The 12,237-nt window shown below is 40.9% G+C and overlaps 1 protein-coding gene across 1 annotated transcript; it reads left to right on the forward strand.

The window, feature by feature from the left end:
• The first annotated feature begins 8,292 nt into the window (after nucleotides 1–8,292).
• Nucleotides 8,293–11,439, forward strand: LOC137713021 (putative auxin efflux carrier component 1d). Its single transcript, XM_068452248.2, has 6 exons — nucleotides 8,293–9,879; nucleotides 10,114–10,390; nucleotides 10,476–10,561; nucleotides 10,664–10,821; nucleotides 10,926–11,002; nucleotides 11,116–11,439. Exons 1-6 carry the CDS (start codon nucleotides 8,748–8,750, stop codon nucleotides 11,180–11,182), a joined length of 1,797 nt encoding a protein of 598 aa, XP_068308349.1. The 5' UTR covers nucleotides 8,293–8,747; the 3' UTR covers nucleotides 11,183–11,439.
• The last annotated feature ends 798 nt before the right edge of the window (nucleotides 11,440–12,237 follow it).

A 12,237-nucleotide genomic window follows, 5' to 3' on the forward strand; every position in this document is an offset into this window, starting at 1 on the left:
ACCTAGGGCTGGTTTGGTATTGTTGTGCTTTGAAAAAGAACTGCTTTTGCTGTGCTGTGAGAATAAATAGCTATGAAATAAAGCAGTAGAGTTTTTGGTAAATTTTTATGTAAAACCGCTGCAACTGTGTAAAATGACTAAAAAAGATATGATGTTGAATATTATATAATAATTTTTTTTATCTTTTCTTTTATTATGACATTTATAAGATTTATATAAACTATTTATAAACAATTATGAGCTTCAAAGAATGTACTTTTACCTTTTTTATTAAGATATTTATAATTTTTTTATTCTATTCTTTTCTTTAAGAGTCATTTCTTCTTTACCTTGCCCCTATTTTATTTTTGCAGAACCTGTGTATATTCTATTTTCCGCCGCTCACTCCCTCTCTCCCCCTTCTTTCTCTATCTCTCTCTGCCTGATCCTAAAGTGTTTTTCCTTTGCACTCCGCGGACGTGGCACTGTTTTGACAAATGTTGACCATCGCGGGTAAATGCCGTCAGCTAGGTAGTATGGGCCGTCGTACATATGTCCGTTGACCTCATACGTAACTTTTGGTGCCTTTCCTTGCAGGACATCGTTGAACACTGGGGATTGGGCAAGGACGTTGATGTCATTTTGAGCTCCCGGGACCCCGAAAAATGCGTGCCAAATCCATGTATCAAAAGATGCCATCGCCTCCAGAATGATACTTTTTGCTCCTTTTCTATCCCCGTAAGCACCTTGTCATGCACTTGGACAGTTTTTCCACGTCCAGTGCATACAATCAATGCTTCCAATCATCCCAGGAAAGCCACGCATCTCCGCCTTCTTCAGCAGCCGCTCCAAGTCCATGTGTGTAGGTTTGCGGAGGTACTCAGCGGTGTAGATAGATTCGATTGCTCCGCAAAACCTCATCAGGGACTCAAGAATGGTTGATTTCCCCATCCTCGTTATCTCATCCACTTGGTCTGCAGATGCTCCATATGCAAGCATCCGCAAGGCAGCAGTAATTTTTTGCTCAGGCAGTAGACCCATAGCACCAAAAACATCTTTCTTTTGCACAAAATAAGAATCATGGTTGCAAACAGCAATCATGATTTTGTTGAACAAATGTCGTTTCATTCTAAAACGACGTCTAAAGTACGTATCAAGGAATGCACTATTAGGAACAAAATAATCATCCAAAAGTTCCATACCTCGTCGTTGCCTGCTTCTATCAAGGTTTCCGGAACGGCTGGGCCTGCAGATCTGAGCCGCAGCTTGGATGACTCGACGGGAATGTGAGGCTCTGCCCATTCTTACTTCGTCATCTCTCCTTTGACGCTCATCATCCTCTTCCCTCTCATTTCTTACCCCCTGGTGATTGAACATTGCTTCTGATTCGTTAAACAATTCTTCTTCTTCCTGATTGAATTCCCACATCATCCTTGAGGAAGAAGAAGAAGACATTGTAAGAAAGAAACAGAAACTATGAATAATGATACAGATTTTTGTGAATAAGGAAGCAGAAACTATGAATAATGATAGAGATCTTGAGAAAATTGGTGTGAGATTTGTGAGGATGGATGGTGGATTATATAGAGGATTCAGAAAGGATTAGGTTGTACATAATGCCACGTGGCATGCCGTCATTCGTTACAAATCTGATGGAAATCTATCCTCAAAGATTGTGAACAGATTATGACACGTGGCATGCCGTCATTCGTTAAAAATCTGATGGAAATCTATCCTCAAAGATTGTGAACAGCTTATGACACGTGGCGCGACGTGATTGGTTAATAATCTTATCAGAAATCCATCACCAATAATTGTATTTTCAGATAATGACACGTGGCGTAACGATAACGATTAAAAATCTTATCCGAAATTACAAATAAAATTATTTTGTATTATTTAATAATACTTCGGATAATGACACGTGGCGCAACGAGAACGATTAAAAATCTTATCCGATATTACAATTAAAATTATTTTGTATTATTTTATAAATAAATAAAATACTAATATTTTATTGCCTATTGCCAGGGCTATTGAAGTGTAACGGTGGAGATGCAAATTCTATTGCCAGGGCTATTTACTGTTCATTAAGGGCAGTTACTGTTCATTAGGTGGATTGAATAGTGCATTGCCAGGGGGAGGGCTCCAACGCTGGAGTTGCTCTAAAGGGGTTGTCAAACATCCAAAAATGATCACACAATCAAAACATTTGCTCATAAACTAAACAGTTAACCAGTAACCAGGCTGAAAAAAATAAAAAAATAAACATATACAGAAACAAACAGACCATGAGCCTCAGATTCTTCATGGCTACATGCATTGACGCTTTCTGCCATGGAAAAATTCCCACTAGGGCTCTTTCTCTACAAAATCTCAAACTAGAAAACAATCACAACATATGTACATATACACTCACACACACATAGGTAATTTAAGAATTGATTGGTTGAGGTCAATCAATCAGGGGAAGGGAGGTCAAAATTAATCAAAAGGGTAGGGGAGCACACGTATCTTGGGGACACGAGAGAAAGATGGATGGAGATGAAGAATTTGAGGTTATGGAGGCTATGGCTTGATGTTATACTTTTTTTCTCTTTGGATCTGATTATCTCGAGATTTAGGCCATGTTTTCCCTTCAGGTTGTGCCAGGTGGTTGCATCTCTCTCTTTTTCGTCATCGTCGTCTCCATTTGGAACCTGGACCACAAACCAACCACAAGCATAAGGATTTTCAGGTTTTTCTTGTTTAGTACTGATATTGAACAAGAAAAATAAATGGAGTAGATGGACAAAATCATACCGTTTTGCATGTCGGAGATCGTCTACGTACGATTTTGATGGAGATGGAGACATGCTCAAAATTAAGTTTGGGGGTCGAATACGTGGTTTTTGCATAGTGACAGAGATGGAGCTGCGATGTGAAATTGGAAAGAAAAAATGGAAGGTCTGTCATAATGTCAGTAAGAAATGGGGAAGACAAAGGATAGCAGTGAGATATTAAACGGAAAAAGGCTTGCAGTTAGGGCAAAATCGGAAACTAATTGTTTGGGCCATTTTAATTAGACTAGTTTGGCGTTGAGTGTTGTCCTTACTATTAAATAAACTTATTACATATTTTTGGTTAAAATCCAAAGTTTTGGAAGACTTATCATTAGTTTTTCTATTTTTGTACATGATTCCTCAACCACAGTGTATGTTTATCATACGCCTAATTATTTGTCACATGTCATTTCACTTAACTTTAGTTAATTTTTTTTAATTGAAAAAGTAATATTTAATGTGAAATTTAACTAGAATTAAGTGAAATGACTCGTGATGGATGATTTAGCGTACGAGAGACTTTTTACTGTGATTGAAATACGAGATGATACACCACGCATTATTATACAAATGGTGGGATATGTGTGTTAAAAAGTTAACAACTTAAAAAATAAAATTTCCTAACACTTATATAAAAATAAGTGGTGTATTGCCGTGTTCTGATCACAGTAAAGATTATCTATAATTGTACGCTGAACATACTCTATATTTACAATGGTGATCTAAAATGTTTGCATTTGTGAATTGTGAGAGTGAGTTGATCCCCATGTTTGGTAAGGCCATCTTCAACCGAAGGGTCCATAGGGTCAGAGGGCCGAAAATAGCCTGAAAATCGTCTCCAACCGAGGGCTAGGCCAGAAGGCTTTGGAATTTGAGAGGGCCCCACAGAATCGGAGAGGGCTAGAGGGCTGGAGGGCTGGCTACAAGCAGCCAGCTAGTTAGCCCGGGGCTGGCCAGAAAATATAGTTTTCCCTGTCGGTTATAACTGACAGGAATGCTTAAGAAAAAAATTCAAATGCAACGGCGAGCTGACGTCACCTAGCCGTTGCATTTGAATTTTTTTTTTATAGTTTTATTATTATTTTTTATTTACAAAATTTTTTGACACACCCCGATCGAGATCAGGGCATGCTGGCCGTCACGTGGAAGTGACGTAACCATGTGCACAGTGCGGAAGCTAATAAAATAATAATAAAAATAGTATGAATAAATAAAATCCATCTTTACACAAAGTAATAACATACATGTGCAAGCGCAAGTGTGAAAACAAAGTTCAGAGCACGAAGACCTAATGCAGTCCGGGAGAAAACGACACTACAAAAGCACACCCGAAGGTGGTCCTACATTGGTAACAATCTGTCAGATATGCCGGGGAAATCCTTAGGGAAGCCACCAAAAGTGCTAGCCAACTAGAACCTGGAGGGGCACAAAACAAAAAGTGTGAGTGGGCAAAAACAAAGCTTTTCAAAAACCATTTCATAAACAAGTTCTAACCCCTCGCCGTAAAACCTGTATACTTCCCAGAAAAGTAGAATATACATATATATATATAAGTCATGCTCAGAAATATGCCATGTCAAATGTCTCTAAATAGAATGCAAGTGCTCAGGAATGTCAAATCAATGCCATGTAATCTGTTAGCCGGAGTCACCTAACGTGACCTGTACGGCTGAATCTAGAGCTCAAATCTCCATCTCACTAACTACACCTGCACACGAGTCGGAACCACCTAAAGTGGTCTGTACGACAGGACTGGGTGTAATATAAGAACGCTCAAGTGCTACGATCACGTGAAGGCTGGGCAAATAATCGCGGGTCATCTACGAGTCGGAACCACCTAAAGTGGTATGTACGACAGGACTGTGCACCTAACTTGGATCCAAGATGAGCGTGTGGTGCGGGAGGTGAACATCACGTGAAGGACTGTGCCCAACTCTGGGCGGAAGCACTAACACCGGGGGTGCAGGTTATGAGCTCTCTAAGCATCTTAAATCACTAATGAACGTAAACATAAATCATAACTCACCTGGCATTTACCTGTGCATCCGCAGCACCAAACATATATAAACATATGCGACTCATAATGCGTAAATAAATGGCAAACTATAGGCATGGCATATAAACGTATAATGTTTCAAATCAATTTCTGGGAAAAATATAAGTATATAGGTATATACGGAAAACCAAAAGCCCACTCACTGGTATGTAGAAGGGTCGTAACCCCCTTGCCTCGAGTGACCGCGCTCGTCCTCGGAATAGGTCTCACCTATATGCGGAACAACTATAAAAACGTTAATTTTAAAACACATAACCAACCTTAAGAAATAACTTCTCATACAATGCTCAAATGGGGTGTATAAATACACCAACGTGATCTGCTCAACCTCAGGAACATCCCCATATTTTTAGAAAAATTTTCCACCGTCGCACGTGCCCCCACGAGCCGGCCACGCGCAGGCACGTTCCTGGCACACTAACGGCGTCAGTTAACGCCGTCAGGAATATTCTGTTAACTTTAATGGATTCCATTAACGTCGTTAGGAATATTCCGTCCAAACTGACGGAATATTCCGTCGTCTTCTCCGGCGAGGCTCCGGCGCCGGCAAAATCGTGAAAATTTCAAAACTTCATATCTTCTTCGTTTTTCAACCAAATTTCACATAATTGGTACCAAAATGAAGCTTACAACGAGAGGAACAGTTCCATACCACTTTCAAGTGCTAAAACACACGGAATCTCGCCGGGAAAAGACCACCAACTCCGGCCAACCTTGTAACTCACGATCCCGACGTCCAAAACCTTCAAATGAACCAACCCGAGCCTCCTAAGGACCTCACCAAGCTTCCTACAAGCTTGAAATTCCCAAAAACACAAGAATTAACGTGTGCATGAACAGTGACAAAAATCGGGTATCCCGAGTTCGACGTGAAAACGAAGGTATCCTTACCTGAAATGGGTATGGTTGAACTTCTACGGACCTCACGAGCATGAATATGTGCTTTGTTTCCTCGATCTGTGAAGATTTGGAGGGTTTTTGGGGTGTGTCCGTACAAATTGGATAGGAAATGGGGGAGAAAGGGAACTCGGGACAAGGGTACAGGGCAGGGAAAAAGTGAGGGGGTGTGGGAGAGTGTGTGAGTGGTCCACAACCTGCCAACAACAATCCAAAACAACCACACAACGAAAAATCACACTAGGGGCAAAATCGTCATTTCACCCTTACGGTTCGAGAATTTCGGAACGGGCTGTCACATTTTTCCTATAACTTCTATTTTTAATATTTTTTTTAAATTCTATTTTTTCCCATAACTTTTATTTTACAAAATTTGTTTAATTTTTTTTTTAAATTCCATTTTTTTCCTATAATTTCTATTTCACAAAATTTGCTTTAATTTATTTTAAATTCTATTTTTATCCTATAACTTCTATTTCACAAAATTTGTTTCATATTTTTTTTAAATTATATATTTTTCCTATAACTTCCTAAGCCATTATAGAACATTAAATTAAATTAAGTAACATGAAACAACATTAAACAATATGAAATAACATTAAATAACATTAACCAACATACAAATTATACAACATAAAAAAAACATTTAACAACATGAAACTTAAACAACATTTTAATAAACATTTAATAACATAAAACTTAAACGCCTACTCCATGCTTCTTTTGGCCCAAAGATGTGTAACAAGATCATGTTGTAGGTACTTGTTTGTGGCACGAGAACATATCATTCTATAGCACCTCATGTACTCATTTATAGAGATACTACCAGTTCTTGGATTGAAAGGCAAATTAGGCCCATCATATATTTTTGCACGAGCCCTTCTTGACCTATTTGGATCTTCTTGGTTGTCATCGGACTCTCCATCAATATAGCCATCTTGCTCATCCTCCACTATCATATTGTGTAATATGATGCAAGACATCATGATGGAGTCCAAATTTTCTCGACTCCACCCTCTTGCCGATTCGCTAATAATCTTCCACTGTGCTTGTAGAATACCGAAAGCTTTCTCAACATCTTTCCGGTATGCCTCTTGGTGTATGGTAAACAACTTTTTTGCGTCATTCCTAGGGTTTGGAATTGCTTGGACAAGTGTCGCCCACTTTGGGTAGATGCCATCTGCCAAGTAATACTCCATATTGTATTGACGGTTGTTGATGTAGTAGTGAAGTTGAGGTGCTTTACCTTCAGTCAAATTATTGAAAAGTGGTGAACACCCAAGAACTGTAATGTCATTTTGGGATCCAGGGACTCCAAAGAAAGCATGCCAAATTCATGTGTCATATGAGGCAACCACCTCTAACACAACAGTTGGCTTTCTCGACCTTCCGCTAAAGCCTCCTTGCCATCCGGTAGGATAGTTCTTCCAATCCTAATGCATGCAGTCTAATACCCTATCATGCCCGGAAACCCACGGTCTTCAGCTTTGCGAAAGAGTCGATTCAGATCTTCTTGATTTGGCTCGCGGAGGTACTCGTCTTTATGAACCTGAACAATTGTGTCATAGAATTATTGAAAAGTATCAAGGCATGTAGACTCAGACATACCATGGGTTTCATCCATCGAATTAGCTGGGGAGCCATAGGCCATCATTCGGAGTGCAACAGTAACCTTTTAATGAGGTGAGAAACCAGGGCGGCCTGCTCTGTCCCGCTTCTCTCGAAGTATGGATTGACTTGCTGGACATCACGAAGTAAATGCTCGAAGACATGACGCCTCATCCGAAAGTGACGTCTAAAATCCTCTTCTGTGTACACCGAGTTGAGGTTGAAGTAGTTGTTCATCAGATTGGCATGCGACATCGCTCTGTTTCGTGGTTTGTAAGAGCGACCAACAATAGAGCCACCCAATTGAGGTTGTTCCTCAGTTGGCTGACACACCATGGCCGCAGCCATGGCTGCTGCTATGTTTTGTTTGTTACGCCTTACTTGAACTTCTTCATCAGACTCCTCATCTTCTCGTCTCATTTGCACCCATTTTGCTTCCAATTTGGAATCCGAAGAGGACCCAAAGTTGGAATCCGAAGAGGATCCAAAGTTTGAATTCATTGCAAACTTGAATTGAAAGAGATTGAATTGAAATAGATTTAATTCAAAGTTGTGTGAATTATAGCCCAATATCCACCCTATTTATAGCAAAAGAAAAATTCAAATCCAACGGCTAGCTGACGTCACTTAGCCGTTGGATTTGAATTTAAGTTGTAGTTTTTAAATAATAAATTATGTTTGGCCTCATGGCCCTTTGGCCCTCGGTTGGAGACGGAGACAAATATGGTAATGTACTGTTCATTAAAATATTAATATCTTAGAGAATCTTGGAGGGACATAGGACTAAAATGAGCCCTTTAGCCAGTCTTCGGTTGGAGATAGCCTAATATACTTCCTCTAGCTTTTCCTTGTTCTGCAAACCTTTTCTCTTTCGATGCTGTTTGGTCTTTTTCCCTCTCAAAAACTGAATTACTCACTTTCCCTTCGTCCAGGGAGAGATGCCTGTTCCCAAGTCCCTTCCCAAAAGACTTAAATAAAGCTTCACAAAAGCCCTCAGCTTTTATTTCTTTGTCTGCCATTAGAATGCCATAAATACAACCCACTTTACTTGCTTCTCTCCCATATCCCCAATTGACACCTCCACCCTCCCTCCCTCTCTCTCTCGCTCTGGACTGTAGTTAGAGAGAGAATCAACACTCCGGTCATTTTCCGGCGAGTGCTTTCATCTCGCCACTTTACTCACCTCTGTCATTGACTCTTTCCACGAAAATGGGTTGATATTTTTCTTTCAAACTCACCCACAGAACCTGATTCTCCTTCTGATTTCTGCAAAATCTCAACTGCGTTCTGATACAAACCCCATTTTCCCATCTTCGCAGTGCTCAAATCCCACAAAAAACCCATCAAAAACAGAGAAAGTCTCTACCTTTAACCAAAACGAAAACATGATCAGTTTCACAGACCTGTACCACGTCCTCACCGCCGTTGTGCCGCTGTACGTGGCCATGATCTTAGCCTACGGCTCCGTGAAATGGTGGAAGATCTTCAGCCCCGACCAATGCTCCGGCATCAACCGCTTCGTCGCTCTGTTTGCAGTTCCTCTGCTCTCCTTCCACTTCATCTCCACCAACAACCCCTATGCCATGAACTACAGGTTCATAGCGGCTGACACGCTTCAGAAAGTCATCGTCCTGTTGGTCCTAGCCGTGTGGTCGAGAACCAGCGCCAGAGGCTCTCTCGAGTGGTCCATCACTCTTTTCTCCCTCTCCACTCTGCCCAACACTCTGGTCATGGGGATACCCCTTCTGAAGGGCATGTACGGTGACGCCTCCGGCACCCTCATGGTCCAAATCGTCGTCCTCCAGTGCATCATTTGGTACACTCTTATGCTGTTCCTCTTCGAGTACAGAGGCGCTCGCCTCCTCATTGGTGAACAGTTCCCGGACACCGCCGGCTCCATCATTTCCTTCAGGGTCGATTCGGACATCATTTCCTTGGACGGAAAAGAGCCGTTGCAGACAGAGGCCGAGGTCGGAGAAGACGGGAAGCTCCATGTCACAGTCAGAAAATCGACGAGCTCTCGCTCCGAAATATACTCCAGAAGATCCCACGGACCCAACTCCGGCGTGTCCTTAACCCCAAGGCCTTCTAATCTCACCAATGCTGAGATTTACAGCCTTCAGTCTTCGCGAAACCCGACTCCCAGAGGCTCGAGCTTTAACCACACTGATTTCTACTCCATGGTGAACGGGAAAAACATGAGCAATGCGAGTCCGCGGCAGTCGAATTACGGGAATGTGGGGTTTGATGAGGAGGCTAGAGGAGTTGGGGGGCCCAGAGGAGCAGCAAATGTGGGGAGTTTGGGGTATCCGGCGCCTCCCAGTGCCGGGATATTCTCTCCGGTGACCGGACCCGCCGCTGGGGCAAAGAAGCAACCCAATGGCACCGATGGTGGCAAAGACCTACACATGTTTGTTTGGAGCTCAAGCGCTTCGCCTGTGTCGGAAGGAGGCATTCATGTTTTCAGAGGAGGAGAATATGGCAATGAACTTGCTGGGGTTGCTGCTCTCCACAAAGGTAATGCTTTTGCAATTGGAAATCTGTTTTGGCTCTATTTACTGTTAGATTAGACTAAATTAGATTGTTGTGTGTAAATTATTTGATATGATTGTGCCATTTTGGATGTTTCTGTATTTGTATTTTTGTCTGGATGAATGTTTCAAGTTTTTGTTCTAATGTTTATCTGCTTGTGGATGAAGTTTTTTTGTTTGTTATTGGTTTGAATATTGATCCACAACTGGTGTTGATTAGATTATGATGAGTTTGGCCGAGATGAGTTCAGCTTCGACAACAGGCCGGCTTCAAATGGGGCTGATCGGGAAGGTCCGGTGCTTTCCAAGTTGGGTTCGAGCTCCACCACTGAACTCCACCCCAAGACAGCCAATGGTGGTGAATCAAAGACCACAGCCATGCCGCCTGCTAGCGTTATGACCCGACTCATTCTTATTATGGTGTGGCGAAAACTGATTAGGAATCCAAACACTTACTCCAGCCTCATTGGCCTCACCTGGTCTCTGGTCTCCTACAAGTAAGCGTACTTGAGTTGTACAAATACTTCGAAGGGGATTTTAAATCAGACTCCCAAGCTTATAATCTGTGTTGTGATTTTCCAGGTGGCAAATTGTTATGCCTGCAATTGTAGCCCGTTCGATAGCCATTCTGTCTGATGCAGGTCTTGGAATGGCCATGTTTAGTCTTGGTATGTTAAACTTGTAGCGTTAATGCTTTAGCTTTTGTGTCATACACGACCACAGCCTGAAGTATATTGTTAATGAGCATATTGTTTGTAATGGGATTGCAGGCTTGTTCATGGCTTTACAACCACGGATGATTGCTTGCGGAAATACAGTTGCTTCCTTTGCTATGGCAGTTCGATTCCTCACTGGGCCGGCTGTCATGGCTGCGGCCTCAATTGCTGTTGGACTGCGAGGTGTTTTGTTGCACATTGCCATTGTACAGGTAAGGGAGTTTTGGGATGCAATAACAAATCGAATGTGGGAATATATATCCTTGTCGGTTTTGAGTGGAATAACAAAATCCTTGTGTTGTGTTTGATTTCTCAGGCAGCTCTTCCACAAGGGATTGTTCCGTTTGTCTTTGCCAAGGAATACAATGTTCATCCTGACATACTAAGCACCGGGTTCGCTCCTGAACAATCTTCATCTTGAGTTCGATTAAACGTCACATCTGTTATCAGACTAGTAGTATTCTATCTGAACTCATTTGATGAGTCTTGTTTTTTGTGTTTTGCAGGGTTATCTTCGGAATGCTAATCGCTCTTCCGATCACATTAGTTTACTACATCTTGCTAGGGCTTTGAAACGGAGAACCTCTGTTAACTTGTTGAGCAAACATAATGTAGGGGATTTACCCTTTTGGCATTAGGTTTTTTTGTTTTTGTTTTTGGCTCTCCTAACACAAGAAGAACATAGAGAAGGTAGAGAGAGAGAGAGATTGACAGGTTCTCTTCACACAAGGTTTTAGAATTTGGCTACTTTTGCTGGAACTTTGCCTTTTTCTATGAACCCTTCCTTTCTTTTGTGCCTCCTTTGATGAAGTGAAGCTTGTTTCTAGCTCTCTCTCTCTCTCTCTCCCCCTGCTTTTAACCTTTTTGTCAAAGTGGATTTTAACTCGATTGGGATCTATATGCAATGCACTGCAGCAAGATATTTAAAGCCGTTGCAACCTAACAGTTGACTGGATGGCTTGAAAAAAGAAGCAACCACTTTTATTAAAAATCTGTTTCCCACTCATTTAGCAAGCACATTAATGTTTTCACCAGCTGTGTGAACGTCACTTGGTTTCCCACTCAACAGTAGGGGATTAAAATTTTGTAATAACATGAAAGTTAATTATTGGATTTTATTAATAACATATCATTTAGTTTTCAAATTTTATTCATAAATTTAATCTCCCTAATAGTACTCCTATATTAATGTTTTTACCAGTTGTGTGACCTAAATTTAGTCGTGCGATTGGTAAAAACATTTCAAGGAGAAGTTTTTTATGCTTTTATTGTGTTCCTATGACATCTCATTGCATTGAAATAATGTTGACTAAAAAATTTTGTAAATTAAATTATATCATTGTTTTGGAATGTTATGACAACCGCAAAGTCCGAGAGGGAGGGCAAAGGCTCAAAGCTTTGTAGGCTAGTAGTTTTCTGAATTTATATGAAATTAGTTTATCATTACTATGTCATCTCGTTTTTTTTTTTTTTAAATAATGTGTAAGTTTTATAACATAAATCATTACTTTAGTAACTTAGATCATCTCTTTAGGAAGGGTATCCTTTCTGGATTCCTTTCATTTAATCCATCAAGACTATAAATTCGGATTCTTAAAATTTGATTCAACTGCTAAAGTTATTATAAC

The sequence above is a fragment of the Pyrus communis genome, chromosome 14, assembly GCF_041283825.1.
Source record: "Pyrus communis isolate YQ-2024b chromosome 14, ASM4128382v1, whole genome shotgun sequence".
In the NCBI taxonomy this organism is placed as follows: Eukaryota; Viridiplantae; Streptophyta; class Magnoliopsida; order Rosales; family Rosaceae; genus Pyrus; species Pyrus communis.